This window comes from Heteronotia binoei, chromosome 2 (assembly GCF_032191835.1).
Source record: "Heteronotia binoei isolate CCM8104 ecotype False Entrance Well chromosome 2, APGP_CSIRO_Hbin_v1, whole genome shotgun sequence".
In the NCBI taxonomy this organism is placed as follows: domain Eukaryota; kingdom Metazoa; phylum Chordata; class Lepidosauria; order Squamata; family Gekkonidae; genus Heteronotia; species Heteronotia binoei.
This window is the reverse complement of record NC_083224.1, coordinates 57,866,928-57,889,234: the sequence shown is the minus strand read 5'-3', so window position 1 is coordinate 57,889,234 and position 22,307 is coordinate 57,866,928. Positions and strand designations below refer to the sequence as shown.

Sequence of the window (22,307 nt, the reverse complement as noted above, 5' to 3'; positions counted from 1 at the left end):
GCCCTATATGGCCTGGGACCTGCCTACCTGAGGGACCGTCTCTCCCCACACGTTCCCCAGAGAGTACTGAGGTCTGGGACTCAAAATCTTCTCACCATCCCCGGGCCCAAGGAAGTGCGCCTTAAAATAACTAGGGACAGGGCCTTTTCCACAACGGCCCCTATGTGGTGGAACCAGCTACTGGAAGAGGTGAGGGCCCTGCGGGATCTTACTCAGTTCCGCAGGGCCTGTAAGACGACCCTCTTCCGGTTAGCCTACGCCTGACTAGACAAATGTAGCTTTCTAGATCTTAGATCTTTGTGATTATACTGCACAGTTTTAATGTAAAATGTAAAATTTTAAGGTTTTTAGGTTTTAAAGGTTTGAATTTAAATGTATTAATTTGTTCCGATTTTATTGTTTTATTATTTGTTGTAAGCCGCCCTGAGCCACTTGTGGGAAGGGCGGGATATAAGTTACGGAATAAATAAAAATAAATAAAATAAATAAATAGGTTTTTGCTTTTTGGCATTTACAAGTATACAGCTAGAGATGCCAGCATTTGCAAATAGAGTAATGTAATAATATTCAGAAGTGTTTCTTACTAAAAATGTCTTTATCCGCAGGCAAAAGCTGCTATTAGGGAACTGCTTCCCAATGGATTGAGAGAATCAATTAGCAAAGTGCGCTCAAGTGTTGCCTATGCAGTTTCAGCAATAGCTCATTGGGATTGGCCTGAAGCTTGGCCTGAACTCTTCAATCTGTTGATGGAAATGTTGGTTAGTGGGGATCTAAATGCAGTGCATGGAGCTATGCGAGTCCTTACAGGTGTGTATATAGTACAGTCTTTACTAATCAGTTTTGATTTAACATGAGCTTGACTATGGGCTTCCATTTGCGGGGGGGGGGGGGAGGATTTGACACTCACTGCTTGTTCTTTTCTCTCCCTTAAAAGCTCATGGTGAAGTTTCCAATGTAGAAATAATTTCAGGGTCTTCATTCCTACACTTATACAAGATTATGGAATCTTCACAGTGGTGTAATAATTTGGATATAGCGATGAATGAGGTCACAGTTCATTTTAATAAATCTGCCACAAGTGGTTTACTTTAACCATTTCCATTTCAGATGTTATAACCTAAGATTATTGTGTGTTTTAATCATGGGTTTGTTTTTGACAGTGGGTGTGCAGATATATGACTGTTGTGTTCATAATGCTAAATAAAATATGTTTAGCTGAGACAGAAATGAGCCTGAATTTTATTCTGGAAAATTTTTGCCTTCATAGGACCAGATACTAGTCTGATTTGTTCAGATAATTTAAAAACAAGATCAGATTGACTAGGAAAGCAATCCTAAACAGGTCTACTCAGAATCTACGCAGGTCTATTCCATGGGACTTACTCCCTGGAAAGTGTTGTTAGGGTTGTCCTGTAAATTCCTGCAGGGTTAGAATCTCAAATGAAACATTGCTGTCTACAGTACCTCTTTCCTGAAAACTCCCTTGATTTCTTGTGCCTCTTTGGGGTGAGATGAGGGCATTAACCATACTGGACACTTTTGAGGTGGGAGTAGTATATGCTGGTAAGAGACAGTGTAGAAGGTAACTAGCAACTGATGACTGTGTTCATATTCTCCACATTAATAGATTTTGTGTTATTCACCATGATATCTACAATATTGTTAGTTTGTCAAGTCTCAACCAGGTAAACAGAGTTTGGGGTGTTGATTAAAGTGATGATTTCACTGCTGACATACATAGCTGGGCCAGTCATTGCCTTTGAATGACTTCTGTATTAGATATAGGCCCAGATTTTCACTGAAGATGCAAGCTTGTATTTGGGTTGTATCACCAGTATGCAAGTAAAGATGCACTTGACTGAATTTTCCTTGCACATAAAAAAACTAGATGTCAGGGAAAAGGGTTCTCTGCATACTTGGAATTACTTTATACAGAAGATTTAATCTTGAGAGGCTCTGTCTGTAAGCTGAAGTGGTACAATTTATATACAAGTTTGTCTGCTTTGAGAGGACTGGACTTTTTGATGCATATAATTCTGAGGGAAAATTGAATTTTTCTCTGTGTCCATTTGTAAATGTGTGTGCGCCATCTGAATGTGGGGAACAGTGTGGAATTTAGGTGCTACCCATGAATTATCTCCACAAAATATGTTATAATTCTGTGGTCATAACAGAGTTATTTAGACTGTTGTTGTTTCCTAGAGTTCACTCGGGAGGTGACAGACACACAGATGCCCCTTGTTGCTCCTGTTATTCTTCCTGAAATGTACAAGATTTTTACGATGGCAGAGGTATGGGGGGCAGCAGGGATTGCATTCAGTTTGTCAGTAATAAAATAAATCTGCGTTGGAGGAACCTGTCCTACCAGATATCAGTATAATTAAGTACTACTGTGCTCTTGCATTGCTTTTAGTTTATATTCGTCACTGAAAACAATGGGGAGCAGATACAATGAAACATGTTTTTCAGTAACTTTGCAAATGTTAGAACATTTCAAGTAGAATTAAGAATGTGCTTTGAGAATCCATTATGAAAGTATGTGCCTAGACTAGGAGCACCATTATGAAAATATATCAAGGTCTGTCTTTTGATGACATTGTTTACCATTTTCCTCTGTGCCTGCTAGTTCAGGACACACTTCATGTTTATGGAATTTGCTGCATGGGCAGCTCAATCCAGACATAAGTGGCGGCTGGCTGTGGCGTAGCTACCGTGCTGCTAGTAGACTTCCTGAGGACTTTGGCACATTGGAGCATGGGGAGGGGAGAGGCGTAGCTTGCCCTGAGGGAGACGGTCGCCATGGCAACGCCGCTGGCGTATGCATACAAGGGAGGCGGAGGCAGCCGGAGGGGAGGGCCAGCCCACCCCCCCATTAGCCAGTCCTGGCGCATGTGCCATGGCTCATGAAAGGGATGGGGAAAGGTGACCCCAGAGAGGCTGATAGCCATCCCCAACCTGCCCCCCAACAGAGAACGGAGCCAATGATGGGCAGACCATCAAAGGCAAAGGAGAGATGTCCCACCAACACGGGGAGGGAACAGGAGTGAGGCTGGCAATGCGCGCATGAGAAGCCTAGCTTGGTGGCAAGGCAGGGATGGGGATGGGGGTGAGACAGGCCTGCACGGGACCATGGAGAAGCTGTCAATCCCCTCACACCGTCCCGCTGTTTCCCAGGGAACATGTAGCAGATGCCAAGCAGGAGAGACAACTGAGGGCACAGCTCAGACTTTATTTTTCTGGAACAGAGTGCAACAGTCTCCCTGATATGTGCTGGAAAGTCTTGCTGTAGGCAGGGCTCCATTCAGAGTGGCGGGCAGAAACAGCTGAGGGAGTGGGGGGAGGCAGTGGAGCGAAACACACGGAAGCCTCTGTGTTGGAGTCCCATCTGCGGAACGGAGACAGAGATCAAGAGCACCTGCGGGGGCAGCGGCTGGAAGAGTCAAAGATACTATCAAAGCAACTGCATAGTGCAAAACCCGTCACCAAAGTGCCTGCCTGTCCCTGACTCTAAGTCTGTATGGCCGGGAGCTCACCGGCAGAACTTCCCGCCATGCGAACCTATCCCTAACAACTGAGTTGTGCAAGGCAGAGCAGAAGTATTTCTGGGGGGGGGGGGCGCAATTGGGCTCCGGGGAGGGGGCTCACCAGGCAGAGGCATGAGGGGATTGGTGAGACAATCACACTACTCCTTAAGGGGTTTGCGAGCTTCCGCAGCGGCGGAAGCAACCTTTATTTTTGGTTTCAACAAGTGCCTATGGGACACGCTGCTATTTTTGCCGGCATGACGTTGCGTCACTCGGGGGGGGACGTGTCATGGGCCAAACTGCTCAGAAAGCTGCCTAAGCCTGGCCACGCCCCCAACTCCACCCCCTCCTCCACCTGAACACCGCGCTCCGCCTCACTTCTCCCCGTACTTGGGCACAGCCCTCAGACTCTGCTGCTCTTGGGCGGAGTGGCGCTCAGGCAGCCCCCCGCCCATGTAACCCCTCCACTGTGGCGGCGCCGGTCAACGGAGGTGCACACCCTTCCTGCGCCCACATAGCGGCTCGTCTGCTCCCAAAAGACTTTTCGCCTCCCCTCTCCGGATTGTGCTGTAAATCAGATTGTAAGGTGCAATAAAGCTCCTTTTTTGGTTGGCTAACATGATTACTTCTCTGGAATCCATACATTTCTTTTGTGTTCTATGTCTTAAACATTAAAATACTGGTATCCTGAAACAGAAGTAATTGGGTTGATTTAGATTATCTATGCAGAGGAAAACTTGGCTTTCCTTTTTACACAGACTTGTGGAATCATTGCGCAGGGGAAAGTAGTAATGGAGGTGGCAGCTGTTGAGAACAGAAGAACAAATACCAACCTTTGTCATCTTTTAACAAGATATCTCTTACTAGGTCTATGGTATTCGTACGAGGTCACGTGCTGTGGAAATCTTTACAACGTGTGCCCATATGATCTGTAACATGGAGGAGCTGGAAAAGGTATATTGTACCATAGATTTTCTATCTGTAAGTTGCGATTGTTGTGCTGGTATCTTACTATGAGTTATACTTACTTTTGATTTATAGCAATTGACAAGGAAACAGTCTGAGCTGGCCCTGTTTTCCATGCTGATCATAGTTCTCTTAGAATCCTGCTTGAGAGCATTGGTACCCGGGGAGGCTGACTAAAACACACCAACTGATACATCATTAGAGGGCTGTGTCTGTGGGAGGGGGAAGCCAGTTCACTAAAGGGGTTGTAGAAACCAGCTGATTCCCTTTAAGGTGCAGGTGAGAAAATTGATCTGAATTAGCAGATGCATGGCTTCTTAGACATTTCTACTAATGTTTACAAGTTGCTACATCTGCAGCTCCAAGTACAATCTTTTTTTTTATTCTGGTAGGGAGCAGCTAAAGTTCTGATTTTCCCCGTGGTGCAACAGTTTACTGAAGCCTTTGTTCAGGCCTTGCAGATGCCTGATGGCCCTACATCAGACAGTGGACTTAAAATGGAGGTTTTAAAGGTAAGTATAAGAGTACAACACCATATTAGTATGTAAAGATATGTTGTTTTCTGGTAGGTAGCAAAAAGAGAGATCTTAATCATAATATTTGTCTACATGTCTCACATTTCCCCCCATAGCAGCTACTCATTCTGATATTACAGTATCTTCCAGGGAGAGAACTGCTGGTAATAACATGCAGATACCTTTGATTTGGCTGAAACAGAATACAGCCCCAGAGACTTTGAAGAAAGTATCTTCTTTCAGAGCCCATTAATAAAAGAAAAAAAACCCTCTTTGGGGATCAAAAATAGTCCTTTCACAAAATTATATTAGTCTGGAAATGGTATGTATGCTTTGTAACAGATTACTCAGGGACATTTTATTGCATGGTAAATGATCTATGATGAATTCAGAGAGTTCAAGGCTAGAAGACCAAGTGCGAACCTAAAAGAGCTTTTGTATATCCTTCAAGATCAAACTCTCATGAATTAAAGGTTTTTTAAATTTAAATATCAGTCTTTTCAGTATAGTTCTCAAAGGTAAATGATGTTTCAGCTTCTAGTTGTAGTATAAATAAGTGTATAGATCATGTGTTTGTGCAGATGCCTTTAATCAGCAATATTGTCTTTGATACTCACTGGGTACTGTGGTAGTCTTCCATTTTGCAGAAGAAAAAATATTAATGTATCAGTACTTAAGTGAAAATGATGCATTTTGTGAAAACGTTAAATAACCCTAAAGGTATATGTATTTTCCCTTTCCAGGCAGTGACAGCCTTAGTGAAGAATTACCCAAGACACATGATTTCTTCCATGCAGCAGATTCTTCCCATTGTTTGGAATACCCTCACAGAAAGTGCAGCATTATATCCTTTTTTAAAACATCTGAAATTTTAATTAATGTTAACATTTTTAACAATACATGTCAATGTTAACATCAAAAATAATAATTTTGCACTTTTTTGTTAATGACAAAAAACAAAAAATCCTTAGAACACAAAGTCCAAGTACTTTTTTGGTACCTTACAATAATCATTTGGATTTGACGTAATATATTCAAAGAATGGGAACCATTTTTCAACAAAATCAACCTTTCTTGTTGAAGTTTCAGCACTTATAATTTGCATTGCTAATTTGTCCATTACAGCAATGTCCTAAACATTTAAAAACAACTGATGTAAAGTGGGTATTTTTGCATTATTTCCTTTTTATAGCATTTGAATAACAGTTCTCTCCTACAAAGAACTATTACTGTGGAGTAGCTATTACTCCATGGCACTGATAATCCCACTGAATCATTATAATTGAATCAAGAACATCAGAATAATCAGGAACGCAGATCTTGGTTTTAATGATTGTAAACTGTATGATTGATCTTATTGTGTAATTTGTTTTTAATGTTTTATGTGGTTTAATTTGCTGTTGCTAGCCACCCTGAGCCTGTCAAGGTAGGCCGGGATATACATCTGATAAAATAAATAAATACTTACAGCAGGAAAAAGCAAAAGCAATAGAAGTGCAGTTTCTAACACCTTAAAACAGATATTGGAGAGGGACAGTGGCTCAGTGGTAGAGCATCTGCTTGGTAAGCAGAAGGTCCCAGGTTCCCAGCATCACCAATTTATTTTATTTATTTATTATTTATTACTTTACATTTATATCCCACCCTCTCCGCAAGCGGACTCAGGGCGGCTTACAATATCATAAAAACAATCAATTCCATAAAACATATAAAACCATAATACACTTATCAGTTTAAAACTATTTGCGCTGTCTCAATCCAGTCTGGCGGTATTGGGTTCTGACTATGATCGCCAGCTTCTGTAGGATGTCCGGTGGCAGCCCATTTTCAATCAACCAGAAAAGCCTGTCTAAACAGTTTGGTCTTACAGGCCCTGCGGAACGCCGCCAAATCCCGCAGGACCCTTATAGCTTCTGGGAGGGTGTTCCAAAGTTCTGGTGCTGCCACTGAAAAAGCCCTAGATCTTGTTGCGCATAGCCTGGCTTCTTTTGGGCCAGGGGCAGACAACCAACTAAAAAGGATCCAGGCAAGTAGGTGTGAAAGACCTCAGCTTGAGACTAGGGGTGTGGAAAAAAAAATTGAAAATAATCGGATTCGGAAATATACAGGGCCAAAATATTCGGAATACTGTATACCGTATTTCCGAATACCAGTAATCAGAATAGCCATATATACTGGAGATATATGGCTATTTCCGAATATATGGCCCCATTATACCCTATGGGCCATTGAAATCAATGGCAAAGTAGGGTATATTGGAAGCCGCTTGGAGGGGAGGGGGTTTGAGGGAGAGCCCCAAATTTACAGGGGACCTGCAGGGGTCTCCCCTACGAACCCCCCAAGTCCCAAAAAGATTGGGCCAGGGGTTCCTATTCCAGAGGCACCCTAAGAGGGTGCCCCTATCCCACCATTATACCCCATGGGCCATTGAAATCAATGGCAACATAGGGCATAATCAGAGGCTACTGGGGGGTAGGGGTTTTGAGAGAGAGCCCCCAAAACTGCAGAGAACCCGCAGGGGACTCTACAAAACCCCCAAGTCCCAAAAAGATTGGGCCAGGGGGTCCCTGTCTTTGGGCTCCCCAAGAGGCCCATTGCCACCAATGCCGGGGAAAGCCCAATTAGCCACTACCTCCACTATAATTGCTGTGGGGAAAGTGGCTCTGGCCAGAGGGGGGTTTGAGGGAGAAGCCCCAAAACTGCAGGGCAGCTTCAGGGGACTCCCCCACATGCAACCCCCTGGCCCACGAAGACTGTACCCAACTGTGGGCACCCCAAAAGGAACACTGTTCCCAATGGTGAGAAAAAACCAATTAGAGCCACTTCCCCCACTGTAAAGTCAAAGTTTATTAAAAACAGTCATAAGACCAGCATACAAAATAATATAAGATAATACAGTATAAGAACATGACAATAGACAGTTACAGCCATAATTCCTAAAATTCTGGACCGAACTAATCCTTCACTAATAACTTACAGTACGATCTACGCTTTTTAATTACCAGATAACAATACCTAGCAACCTTGCATGAGACTGATTTATAATTGTCAGCCAATAAAAACTTCATCACTTGTTCCTTGGCATATTTACAATAATTTGCCAGTGGTTTAAAATGTGAGAGAAGGGGTATCAGCAGCTGCTGTCTCTCTTCGTCATACATAGGACAATGAAGAAATATATGGGCAGCTGACTCCACCTGATTCAACGCACAAAAACAAAACCTCTGATGCATGGGAGTCCGGGTATATCTACCAAAAAGGACTGCTGATGGGAGCGCATCGAAACGGGCTCTAGTAAATGCCCATCTATAATTAGGATTTTTTATAAATCCAAAATAAGATGCAGATCTTAGGCTTGGTCCCAGTTTCAGTTTCTTGTAATAACAAGGTAGGGCTGCATAATCGTTTTGTGCTTCAATATCCTTAAATCTTTGAGAAATCAAACTCCTTGCATACTTCTGCCCTCCCTCTAATAAATTTTCGGGATCTAACCTAATTGTGTTTATCAACTACTCGGGATCTAACCTAATTGTGTTTATCAACTACTCTGAGACCATTGGGGATAAGGAGCTGATGTCAAAAAATCAGAGCTAAGCCCCAACGGATTCAGATGAGTTCTAAACAAATAGTTACACCTCTGAATCCAGACACGGTACCTTTCTAGAAACAGAAAATATACCAGGTAGGTGGAAAATCAACTGGTGTTCCAAGCTGAATGATAAATTTCTATTATGGACAAAGTCTGATATAGGGAGAGTTATTCATAGAAATTTATCTTCACTGATGGTGGAGGAGGGCTCTAACCATGAGGACTCTATTCTTCCCCCTCTATTGTGGGAAAAGTGGCCCTGGGGAGCAGGGGGTTTTGAGGAGAGCCCCCCAAACTGCTGTGCAGCTTCAGGGCCCTGTCCCACACAAAACCCACAAGGCCAAAAAAAAAATTGAACCAGGGGGTCCAATTCCTGGGGCACCCAAAGCCAAACTTAACTTCACACTAGAGAATCTCTATAGGACCCAAATGCACTACATCTGTCTATCTACTCTATGAACCCTGCTGGCCTGGAACTAATATAAACCCAGTTGCCAACGTCACTGCTACACAAAACACTGGCTGCAGCAAACCCAGATGCCAGCTCTCCAGCCCTGCCCCAAACAACGCGGGGAGAGCTGGCCAAGCACAACAGGCATGCTGGTTCGGGGTCTCTCACCCAGATGCCAGCTTCCCTGCCACAGAACGCGCAATCTACAGATGCCAGCTCTCCAGCCCTGCCCCAAACAACACAACTCTCAAACAAGAGAAGTGGTGGATCACACCTAGCTCCACATCATTCTGTATCTGACACAAAGCAAGAAGCATTTAGACGTATCTTGTGTGATGGATGGTTGGCTGGTCCAGGCTCTTTTGCGTTACGCAGGGTGCACCACGAGGAGGCGAACCAGAGTTGCACCCCAAATGAGGAAGATCACTGGGAGGGTCTCAGATTGTGTGAGAGGAAGGGAACCATTCCTTCTCTCTCAGCTCAGCAGCAACACACCAGCTATCACTGTCCCATTAGAGGGATCTCAGCATTGGTATGGCTGCTGGCTGCTGTCATCATCACTGGCACCTCCCTCTTCCTTCTTCCTTCCCCTGAAAAAAAAACTGGGTTATCCTGGCTGGGCCTGTGGGTGCTGTCGGTTACAGTTGGGGGCTGCAATGGCCCTTTCAGTATTATTAGGCATGTATGGATGGGGACTGAGAAAATTTGGATTGCTTTGCAGATTTTAAATCAGCATTCACTTTTGGTTTGGGGATGGATGAGGGGTGGGGGGGAGGGTGCACTGCCAATCAATTTGTGAGTGAGTTTTTGGGCTGTCTTTGGACTCTAGTCTATGTTTAATGAGAAAGCGTTTTACAACCACCTTCCAAGCGCGGGCCAAGAGAGGATGCAGGGACAAGTAGGTGCTCCATTCACTCTCAAAGTCTACTTTCGGGGAGTCAAACAGAGGCAAGTTGACCTTCAGGAAGACCAACGGCTCAACTGTCCAGGGTTGCAGGCGCTTGCAATGTGGGCAATGTTGCCCATATGCAAAAAGATGCACTCGCTCTGCACATTCGTCAGTGGGCATGAGAGGAACGCCTTGGCCACGGAGGAGAGGGCCAACCAGACCCCCTCCTTTGCGACCCAGTAGTCCAAAGGAGACGTTTCCTGCGACTTGTTGGGCTCCAGAAGATAGTCCCTCACCATCGCAGCACCCGTCTCCGCTCTCAGGGGCCTACTGCTCCCAGAGGGGCCAACGAGCCGCCCGATGAGTGTCATCTCGGCACTCTTCTTGGTGTGAGTCTGGTTGGAAACACTGCCTAGCTGGGGAGGTTGGGGATGAACAGCAATGGAAGTGGCAGATGAGCTACTTCCACCCCCCTCCTCCTCAGCTACCGGCACTGAGCCCGCCCTGACTCTGCAGCGCTCGACCTTCTGGGAGAGCTCGATCGCTGGCGAGACGTGGCCTGCTTGGCGATCGTGCCCTTAAGGCATGGGTCTAACATGGTCACCATCATGTAGACCTTATCCTGAGTGAAAGTCTGAAAGCAGGCCTCAAGCCCTTCCTGCAGCCTAACAACCAGGGCGTGCACCGCTGGAAGAACATCTGCACAGCCTTGAGCTGGCACTAGAAATGAGGCTAGGTCCTCACGGGCCATGTGGACCATGGGGACGACCAGTGCAATGCTTGCCGTGTCAGACAAGAACATTTTTGTGTGGGTCTTGAAGGGCCCAAGAACTTCCACAGTCTGAGAAATGACCACCCAATCCTCTTGGGTGAGACGGTTCTCTTCAGAGACAAAGGCATCCAGGGCTGCTCTCTGCTCCACCATGCGCTCCAGCGTGTGCTGACATCACCAATCAGGCGGTGCCCTGGCACGCCTGTCAGTGTCTGTTTCTTACGCAGCAGATACGAGTCCATATTGCTGTGTGAGAAGTGACCCGTGATGTGCCGACACTTCTGGAGCAGAAGTCGGTACTCATGGTTCGCGGCTAGATACCGATGATCCTGGCTTTTCGTCTGGCCCAATGCGTCCTTAACCACAAGGTGGAGAAGGTGGGCCATGCAAGGAAGGCATTTTAGGCCCTGACGCTGGACAGCCGCCGTGCTGTTGGAGCCACCGTCAGTCACCACAAAGCCTGTGGCGACGTCCCTGCTGCCTACCCAGCCCTCTAACTGCTGTGAGAGGATGGCTCCAAGAGTGTCCGCCGTGTGTGGTGCATCAACTTCTTCGGTGTACAGCAGGGCCCAGTGATAGCCGGCCTGGTGGCTCTGACCCTGCCTGTCGCTACTGCCACCCCCACCCTGCAGCTCACTGGGTTGCCACCAATGCGCAGTCAGGGAGAGATACCCCTCGAACGCATGTTGGGAGCTCCAGATATCTGAGGTGAAATGAACAGTCCCCCCGGCAGCATGGGACAAATGCTCCTTCACCAAAGATCTGGTCGCCCTGAAAACAAATGGCACAGTGGTCCTGCTAATGGTGGTTCTAGCAGGAACTTTGTACCAGGGCGCCAGGTACTCGAGCAACCCTAGTACCCCAGGATTCTCAACCACTGAAAATGGAAGCCCATGGGCGACTGACCTGGCAAGGTTCCAGGCGATCACCCTCCTGCCATACCTGATTCCCCCTCTTGGCACACAGGTGCCACCCCCACCAGACATCTCAGGCAGAGATGCCTGGCGTCCCTGCCCTGTCACGGAAGTCTCCTGGAGAGCTCTGGAGGTAGTTGCAGTGGGACGGACCTCCTGGCTGGGTGGTGTTGGCCGCTTGGGCACTTCAGCACCAGCCTGCTTTTTCCCCTTAAGAAGCACCGCCTGGTGGTGCTTCCACAGGTGGTTCTGCATCCCTCCCGGAGTCAGGTGGGCAGGGTCCCGCCCACGACTGATCTGGGCCCTGCACAGCTGGCACTACGCATAGCATGGATCCTCTGTAAGTCAGAAATGCTTCCAGACTTCAGAGGTGTACAGATGCCCAAGCTGACTGGCAGCTTGGGTGTCTGGAGCCACCTCCTTTGAGGTGCTCGGGGCAGACACATTGTGTCTCGGTGGCAGGAGGGGCTGGCCGCCGGGGGGAAGTGGGCAGAGAGGGAGGCACCTTATGTGTCTCCATTTCTTTCCCCTCCACCCCATGCGGCCTCCCCTCCTGGCCATCCCCTGAAGGACTGCTGGTGCCCAAAGGAACTGAAGAAGGGGGCTGGTCCTCCTCAACCAGCTTCTCCTCCAGCTCCTGCACAACACTCTGCATCCTCCTCGGTGTGATTGTTTTGGACAGAAAACTGACCCCAAAGCTCATCTCCAAGGAAGGCTGCTCTTGCTGCCCCTCCTACGGCTGCTGAGGCCGAGCGACATCAGCTGGAGGAGAGACTGCCCGAGCAGCAAACCCCTGCTCAGTGCCAGCACCTAATGGCACCTCTGCTGGGGGCGCCCCAGCAGCAGCCTCGATAATTTTAATAAAAATTTCTTCAAATATATTAGAAGCAGGAAACCAGCCAAGGAGGCAGTGGGGCCCTTGGATGACCAAGGGGTAAAAGGATTACTGAAGGAGGATAGGGAAATGGCTGAGAAGCTGAATGCATTTTTTGCCTCCATCTTCACTGTGGAAGATGAGAAGTGTTTGCCCGCTCCAGAACCACTAATTTTGGAAGGGGTGTTGAAAGGCCTGAGTCAGATTGAGGTGACAAGAGAGGAGGTCCTACAACTGGTAGATGAATTAAAAACTAATAAGTCACCAGGTCCGGATGGCATACATCCACTTGTGGATGTTCTGACAAAAATCTCTTTGCCACCTATTGACCATTTAATTGGTTTCCAAGATTTGGAAAATACAACAATTTTAGATTTGTCATAGTTCAAAAGGAGCTTATTGTGGTTAAGGAAAGTGATACAACGGGCAAGCAAGCGTTTTAATCCAATTCTGGAACTATATAGTAAAACTGTATCGTCCGCATATAAAAGTAAGGGAACAAATCTGGCACCGAGTTTGGGACTATGATGATCGATATCTGACAAAAAGGGAGCAAGGTCATTAAGAAAGAGGTTAAACAGAAAAGGGGCCAACACACAGCCTTGTTTAACCCCTTTGTTTAACGTGATTTTTGACGTAAAATTGCCTGATGAAGAGCATTTGACCTGACAAAAGTTAGTATATAATTATTTAATAAGTATGAGAAGTCTTTTATCAATACTTGTTTGTTCAAGTTTAGCCCAAAGCAGGTCCCTGTCAATTGAATCAAATGCTCCCTTTAAGTCTAAAAAGGCTACATACAATTTCATCTTTTTCCTAATAGTGTATTTGGAAATTAGATGAGACAAGGTATTACAATGATCAAGAGTAGTTTTGCCTTTACAAAATCCCAGTTGTTCCGGACCAAGAATTTTTTCTCGTGTCATCCCCTCTTAAAGCTGGCTATGCTTGTAACTGCCACCACCTCCTGTGGCAGTGAATGCCACATGTTAATCACCCTTTGGGTGAAGAAGTACTTCCTTTTATCTGTTTTAACCTGACTGCTCAGCAATTTCATTGAATGCCCACGAGTTCTTGTATTGTAAGAAAGGGAGAAAAGGACTTATTTCTCTACTTTCTCCATCCCATTCATAATCTTGTAAACCTCTATCATGTCACCCCGCAGGCGACGTTTCTCCAAGCTAAAGAGCCCCAAGTGTTTTAACCTTTTTTTATAGGGAAAGTATTCCAAACCTTTAATCATTCTAGTTGCCCTTTTCTGCACTTTTTCCAATGCCTTTTTGAGGTGCGGTGACCAGAATTGTGCACAGTATTCCAAATGAGACGACACCATCGATTTATACAGGGGCATTATGATACTGTCTGATTTGTTTTCATTTCCCTTCCTAATAATTCCCAGCATGGCGTTGGCCTTTTTTATTGCAATCTCACACTGTCTTGACATTTTCAATGAGTTTTCTACCACGACCTCAAGATCTCTCTCTTGGTCAGTCTCTGCCAGTTCACAACCCATCAACTTGTATTTGTAGCTGGGATTCTTGGCCCCAATGTGCATTACTTTGCACTTGGCCACATTGAACCACATCTGCCACGTTGACGCCCACTCACCCAGCCTCAACAGATCCCTTTGGAGTGCCTCACAATCCTCTCTGGTTCTCACCACCCTGAACAATTTAGCGTCATCTGCAAACTTGGCCACTTCACTGCTTACTCCCAACTCCAGATCATTAATGAACAAGTTAAAGAGCATGGGACCCAGTACTGAGCCCTGCGGCACCCCACTGCTTACGGTCCTTCACTGTGAAGACTGCCCATTTATACTCACTCTCTGCTTCCTATTCATTAGCCAGTTTTTGATCCACAAGAGGACCTGTCCTTTTACTCCATCACTCTCGAGTTTACTAAGGAGCCTTTGATGAGGAACTTTATCAAAAGCTTTCTGGAAGTCAAGATAAACAACAGAAGAGAAAAGGAACAACAGCAGCACAACACAGCATCAACAAATCAAACACAGAATCCTTTTAAAACAGTAAAAAACAGATACCCAAGTAAACAAAAGAACAACCATGTTACTGATGGCTGGGGGGTTAGCCCAGCTATCAGCTACACAACAGCCCTGCAAAGCATGTATTTGCAATGCATTTTGCAAATGCATGCTTTGGATTGGCTGCTGGGGCTCCTCTTCCCCTCCCCCTTCCTCCCTGATCCCAAGGAGGCTATGGGAGAGGCGGGAAAAGGCTTCCAAAGGCGGGAAAGGAGGCAAGCAGCTTCCCTGAGGCTGCAGCAGCTCCTTTCCTGCCTTTTCTATGGACTTCCGAATACTTCCAAATATTGATTTGAAAGTATACGGGAGCTGTATACAGCTCCCGTATAATGCCTGTAAATTGAATTTGAAAGTATACGACGCCGTATACTTCCGAATCAAGGGGTATTCGGAGGTCTATTCGGTTCGGCTGAACCGAATGCACACCCCTACTTGAGACCCTGGAGAGCTGCTGCCAGTCTGAGTAGACAATACTGACTTTGATGGACTGAGGGTCTGATTCAATATAAGGCAGCTTCATATGTTCATATTCCTCTCAGCTAAAATATTTGAGGCTGGGGGGAAAAATGTTGTATGGCTTTTCTGCATAATACAGACTGTAGTCAGAATGCAGGTAACACTGTAGACATGCACAAAGTATTTCCACATGGTCAGTGTTTGCTAACTTTCTTTGCTGGCTGCAGCCCCTCATGTATTATGAATGCTACCCTGAAGGTTCCCTTAACTTTGAGAGATTGGTGTCAGGAGAGGAAGCATGTGTGTGTTCAGTATCCATGCATTTAAATAGCAATGACTGCATCAACTAATTTGTTTCTGAAACAAACTGCAGTTAGCCAGGTGCCTGTATCTTGACATCTTGGCAAACTAGAACTTGTTTTAAGGTTTCCCCAAATTAGGAAGCCTTAGATTTTACTTCACATGTGAGGGAGGGAGAGTCTGGAGAGAGCACATGAGCCTGCCAACAACCTTCATTCACATGCATCAGTCAAATAGAGGTTGAAGCCAGTCTGTGTATTTCATTGGAAGAAGAAGAATTGCAGATTTATACCCCGCCCTTCTCTCTGAATCAGAGACTCAGAGTGGCTTACAATCTCCCATGTCTTCTCCCCTCACAACAGACACCCTGTGAGATGGGTGGGGCTGAGAGGACTCTCACAGCAGCTGCCCTTTCAAGGACAACCTCTGCCAGTGCTATGGCTGACCCAAGGCCATTCCAGCAGATGCAAGTGGAGGAGTGGGGAATCAAATCTGGTTCTCCCAGATAAGAGTCCGCAAACTTAACCACTACACCAAACTGGCTCTCTCTGGACCAACATAATTACAAAAATGATAGACAAGTTTGAAAACTATACATTCTTCAGGCATAGGTATTCCAAGAATATAATGAAAGTACAAGAATATAATGGAAGTTCTTATAAGTTTAAGTATTTGATTGCAGGGATAAAATTTCAGTTATTTGAGCAAAGGCAACAAGATGATGGTGCGATGTAAAGAATGTAGAGTTACAAACTCATCTACCTTTTTTGTGAATAGACCTAGTCACTGTTTACCCTGGTATCCAAGTATAATGTATTCCGAAATGGAAATGGCATTATCTTCTTCGTGGTCTCTGTGCATCACACTGATGGGAGTAAGCGCCAGCGCCGATCTCGATCGGTAAACTTCAAAGCTGCGGATTTCCACGCCACCGCCCCAGTGCGCATGCCCAGCAGCTCCCACTGCGCATGCCCACTGGGACGGCAGCGGACATCCCGCCAGTTCTCTTCTGACCGCCGCGCTGATCGGTTGATCGCTATGGTCGGTGAACTTCGTTATTTCCTTTTCGGATATAGCTAGTGTAGTATAGTTAGTTGTATATAGTTATTATGGTTGTTAGTATAGTTAGTGTTAGTTTTTCGTAGCTGCGAGAGAGCGGGATTGTTTTTTCCGCCCTTCGGGGGGGACCCTCTCTCTCTCTTCTTTGCGCCCGCCATTCTGATTTCCTCGCATGGAAAGACGGTGGGGGTTTTTTCGTCACTGCTCCTCATGTGGGAGTAAAATTGCCCCACCAGACGGACACTCGCTGTGCCTACTGTGTTTGGGAGAGTGGCACTGGCCTGATTCCTGCGCGCATTGTGCCAAGTTCTCGCGGCAGACAAGAAAGAACAGGGCGGCATGACTTGCAGCGGTGCTGATGGAACGCGCACTTTCCCCGTGCGCCGAACAGGCCGAATCCTCGACAGGTCAGGCGGACTAGTCGACACCGAAGCCGATCAATACTGATCACCCTACTACCGACGTCGATCACCCTCGGAAGTGTTCGGGCTCGGCGGTGGCTTCGGAATCCTCATTGCCAGCTAAGAGGCATAAGGAGGATAAAGGGGTGCCTTCGGAGAAGGGGAAGAAGCACAAGAAGTCTGAGAAGCTGAGACGCAGTCAGTCGGCAACTCAGTCATCCCCTGCATCCCCGTCGGATCTGTCCGCGCCGGTCGTCCCGCCACTGAAGCTCTTCGCCTCGCCAGCCCTCAGGCAGAGCCCTCAACTGGCATCGATGTCGACCCATTTAGTCATTTCCGACTCGGACTCGGAGATCGAGCCAGCACAATGCATCGGCACCGAAGCAAGCCCGCGGGATCAGATGACTCCATGGGCTCGAAGCCCCTCCATTCGGCGCCGAGACCAGCATCGGGATCGATCCTCCAGCAGCCGTTCTCCTCGTTACCGGGAGGGCGATCACTCGCCTCGCCTCTCTGCTGCACAGATCCCCTGGGACCAGAGGCAGTGGCAATATTTATATGGGGCCTACCCAATGCAACCTTCCTTCCCGTGGCTCCCGCAACGGCAGAAGGACTGGGATCAGGCCTCCGAAACATCCTATCGGACGCAACGACGTGCTCCGTCAGCTTCGGTATCTAAGCCTCCAGAGGAAGAACGGGCGACTCGCCAGAGGGAGCCCGAACAACACACCCCTTTGGTGAAGGCTGCCGCTGCGTCGCAGAGGTCTCCAGGATTACGGCATCCGTCGGAGTTGTCTGATTCCCCGGGGTCATCACCAAGGTCGTTTGACAGTTCCTCGCCAGATAGAGAGGCGTCTTCCCGTGGTGAACCTTCTCCCCCGGTGAAGACCTCGGAGGAGCAGCATATCTCACCCTCGGAAGACCTCAAGTCTTACGGAGACCTTATTAAAAGGATGGCCCAGACACTCTCACTACCCACAGTCCAACCTCAACCAGTAGTGACAGATACAGTTTTTGATATCGTCCAACAGGACACGTCCACAGCTGTAGCCCTGCCCCTCACGAATGTGATGCTGCAGACTGCCAAGTCCTCCTGGGACAAGCCAGTGTCCACGCCTGTCTCCTCCCACAGGCTGGACCATATGTACAGGATTCAAGAAGCCTCGGCGGAGTTCCTGTACGTTCATCCCAAACCTAACTCTGTAGTAGTATCGTCTTCTTCTAAGGCGAAGAAAACGCACTCCACACCACCTGATAAGGAGGGCAGAAAGCTGGATGCCATGCGCAGGAGGCTGTATTCTGCTGGTTCCCTGGGCGTTAAGATAGCGAACTATGCAGCTTGCTATGGCAGGTACCAGTACGCGCTCTGGGACCAAGTATTGACCATCTTGGGGTCCCTTCCGGAGCAAAGCCGGGCTGCCCTAAAGAAACTCCAAAGGGAGGGTATGACTTTGGCAAAACAGCAGTTGAATTCTGCAAAGCACTCCAGAGACACGTGTGCGAAGGCTTTGACAACTGCCATATCTTTGAGGAGACACTCCTGGCTGAGATCTACGGCGCTTCAACCGGACACGCAGGCGTACGTGGAGGATCTCCCGTTTGACGGCATGGGCCTGTTCAGTTCAACCACGGACTCGGTCCTCCAGGAGCTAGATAAAAGCATTAAGACCTCGAGAAACTTGGGGGTCTCCGGGCCGCGCACTCAGACCAAGCGACAGTGGCCCAAAACTTGGCAGAAGAAGCCCTTCTTTAAGTCTCCAGACAGACAGTGGCATGCAAAGCCGGCATCGTTCACCAGGCCTCCTTACCAAGCCAAGCCGAAATATTCCCCGCCTTCCACCCAGACTCCTCGTCAGAAGGATGTGAAGCAGCACAAGCAGGGCCTTTGACTTCCTTCTAGCAAGCAGCCCAGGGGACCCGGAACTTATCCGCCTCTCCAAGTTCTTCCCTGCCTGGTCCCGTATTACTTCGGACCTCTGGGTTTTATCCATAATCTGGCTGGGTTATGGCATAGAATTTTGCCACCCCCCTCCTATCCCAAGGTTTGTCTCCACCGCACCATCGCAGACCCTCCGGGATGAGGTTCAGTCACTCCTTCTCAAGCAGGCTATCGAACCGGTTCCCAGGAACCATAGGGCCCTGGGTTTTTATTCCCGTTATTTTGCGGTCCCCAAGCGGGATGGGGGCCTGCGGCCCATTATGGACCTGAGGGCCTTGAACGTCTTCGTGAGGTGCGACAAGTTCAGAATGACCTCGCTCCCCTACATTCTTCCTCTTCTAGGGCGAGGGGATTGGATGGCGACACTAGATCTGAAAGACGCTTACTTTCACATCTCCATCCATCCCCAACATCGGAAGTTCCTGCGTTTCACAGTGGGAGACGACCACTTCCAATACTGTGCCCTGCCGTTTGGGTTATGCACAGCCCCGAGGGTATTCACCAAGACCATGGTGGTCATTGCCGCCCACCTGCGGCTGCAAGGAATAACACTCTTCCCGTACATAGACAATTGGCTGCTGGTGGCAGAGTCGAGGGAGGAGCTGTTGCGGCACATCACCATCACCTTGGCTTTGGTGAAAGAATTGGGGCTTCAGATCAACGAGAAAAAGTCCCATCTTCATCCCTCCCAGCGGGTACAGCTTATCGGGGCGATCATAGATACGCAAGTCTGCAGGGCATTTCTTCCTCCAGACCGGGCAGACACCATAGTCCAGATGGTTTCTTCCCTCCAGCGGAACCCGAACGTTCCCGCCCGATGGCTGCAGCGTCTTCTGGGGCTCATGGCGGCGACGACCTCCGTTCTCACCTTTGCGAGGCTGCACATGTGACCCCTGCAGCTCTGGTTTCTCAGGAGCTTCAGGTGCAACATCAAGCCGCCTTCCCGGCTACTGATGGTGCCGGCGGAGGTGCTGTCGTCCCTCGCTTGGTGGGGGCAGAAGCATTGCCTGGTAGAGGGAGCACCTTCCACAGACCGGAGCCGGATCTCACGCTCACCACGGACGCTTCCCTTTGGGGCTGGGGGGCCCATATGGGGGGCCTGTGTGTGGGAGACGGCTGGCCCAGTCATCATGCACACCAGCATATAAACTTTCTAGAGTTACTGGCCATCTTCCATGCCATCCGCTCGTTCCAACCCCTGTTGGAAGGCAGGTCAGTCACAGTGCTGACGGACAATACCACTGCAATGGCGTACATCAACAGGCAGGGGGGGACGGTGTCCCGCAGACTTTGTCACCTAGCCATATTGATTTGGGAGATATGCAGGTCTCTGGGAGTTTTCCTGCTGGCAACCCACCTGCCGGGGGACTGGAATGTGCAGGCAGACTTCCTCAGTTGAGGGGGTGCCCTACTCCACGAGTGGGAGCTCAGTTGGGAGTTCCTGCGGCCGGTCTTCCTGAGCTGGGGGACCCCGGAACTGGACATTTTTGCCACAAGGCACAACGCGAAGTGCACTCTGTTCTGCGGCAGGGGGGGCTCGGATCCCTTGGCCCTGGGGGACGGTCTCCTGGTACCATGGAGGTACCACTCGGTGTATCTTTTTCCCCCCATACCACTCCTTACCAAGATGGTGCAGAAGCTCCTGAGGGAACGACCGCGGGAAGTTCTGGTGACGCCGTGGTGGCCGCGGCAACACTGGTTCCCCCTGGTCTTGCGCCTGTCCAACGGGATTTACCACCAGTTTCCTCAGGTCCCGAACCTCCTGTTCTCCCATCAAGGGCGGGTCTTGCACCACGACGTCCCTCACCTACGCCTAACTGCGTGGCGCCTGGGGCTTCCCGAATCTCGGATAGGGCCCAGTTAGTTATGCTGAACTGTAGGAAGTCCTCTAGGAGGAGGTCATATGCATCCAAGTGGGCCAAATTTGCCGAATTTGCAGCGGATCGTTCTGCAGAGCCCAAAACAGCGGGCTTGTCCGTAATATTTGACTTTATGCTTGCCTTGTTGGACAAGGGCCTGGCACCGTCTTCGGTGCGGGTTTTCTTAGCCGCCATTTCATCAGAACACGTGCAGATAGATGGCCACTCACCCTTCACTCACCCTAACATTAAGAGGTTCCTCGAGGGTATGGCACGGCTGTACCCGGCGGTACGGGCGCCTGCTCCAGCTTGGGATCTCCCGTTGGTCCTGAAGGCATTGTCGGGTAGGCCGTTTGAGCCAATGGCTACTTTCTCGGCTCAGCTCCTGGCGTGGAAGACGGCCTTCCTAGTGGCGATCACCTCTGCCAGATGGGTGGGGGAGCTGGCAGCGCTTAGGTGCGATTCCCCTTACCTAATTTTCTCCGCTGAGGGGGTGATGCTACGACCTGACATCACTTTTTTGCCCAAGGTGGTCTCACCGTTTCACCTCAACACAGACATATATCTGCCAGTCTATTTTCCCTCTCCGGCTAATTACTCTGAACACCGCCTTCATGCCCTGGATGTAAAGAGGGCGCTCTCCTTTTACTTGCATCGTACTGGTCCTTTGAGGAAGGACTCGAGACTATTTGTGTCGTTTGCTGCGTCCTCTCTGGGGCAGCGCATCACTTCGCAACGCTTGTCGAAATGGATTACAGGGACTATCCGCCTGTGCTACCTCCTTCGGAAGACGCCTCTCCCCGGTCCGCTGCAGGCCCACTCGACAAGGGCGGTGGCGACCTCAGAGACGTTCATGAAGGGAGTTCCCCTGCAGGACATCTGTAGGGCTGCCACGTGGTCCTCAGCACACACCTTCGTGGCGCACTATGCGCTGGACCTGCGGCGCAGACAAGCTTCTTCTGTGGGCCGGGCCGTGTTGCAGTCGGTTTCTTCTTGATGGACCGTCGCACCCTCCGCCAGGTAGGCCTTGAGCTTGTTAATCTCCCATCAGTGTGATGCACAGAGACCACGAAGAAGATAAACAGGTTTCCTACCTGTAACTGATGATCTTCAAGTGGTCATCTGTGCATTCACACTCCCCGCCTGCCTTCCCTGCTGCGAATGGTCCCTCTAAGGGGCTACCGCGGCGGCCAGAAGGAACTGGCGGGATGTTTGCTGCCGTCCCAGTGGGCATGCGCAGTGGGGGCTGCTGGGCATGCGCACTGGGGCGGTGGCGCGGAAATCCACAGCTTTGAAGTTTACCGATCGAGATCGGCGCTGGCGCCTACTCCCATCAGTGTGAATGCACAGATGACCACTCGAAGATCATCAGTTACAGGTAGGAAACCTGTTTTTTTTTTCAGTGTTGAAGAATAAAAATGTAATTACCTTTCGTTTGAATTGCTGCATTTAGATGTTTAATTAAATAAAAAAGTGCAGGGGCCTGGCTTATGACAGGGTTGCTTGTGTAGCTGGCTCCTCCTTCCCTCTCACTTTACACAGAGTGTCATTCAAGAATGGTGGTTGAAGGCTGCGATCAGCATGATGTAGCCAGGGTTACTTTTCTATCCACTAAGTGGGGTCCTAAGTCAAGATGAAACCCTGGTTAAGAACCTTGACTCGTGTTTGGAAAATTAACCCTGGTTAATCAGTTTGCCTGCATTGGTATGTTAGTGGGTAAAGAGAGTTAATCTCAAACTACTATCCTTTCATCAC

General features: G+C 48.5%; 1 protein-coding gene across 1 annotated transcript in view; it reads left to right on the top strand.

Moving 5' to 3' along the window:
• Positions 1–22,307, top strand: part of IPO9 (importin 9) — a 72,674-nt gene that overhangs the window by 23,381 nt on the left and 26,986 nt on the right. Inside the window, exons 4-8 of the mRNA XM_060231076.1 lie at positions 606–807; positions 2,203–2,291; positions 4,392–4,478; positions 4,883–5,002; positions 5,749–5,849. Of these exons, the coding sequence (XP_060087059.1) occupies positions 606–807; positions 2,203–2,291; positions 4,392–4,478; positions 4,883–5,002; positions 5,749–5,849 (599 nt within the window). The remainder of the gene's footprint in view (positions 1–605; positions 808–2,202; positions 2,292–4,391; positions 4,479–4,882; positions 5,003–5,748; positions 5,850–22,307) is intronic.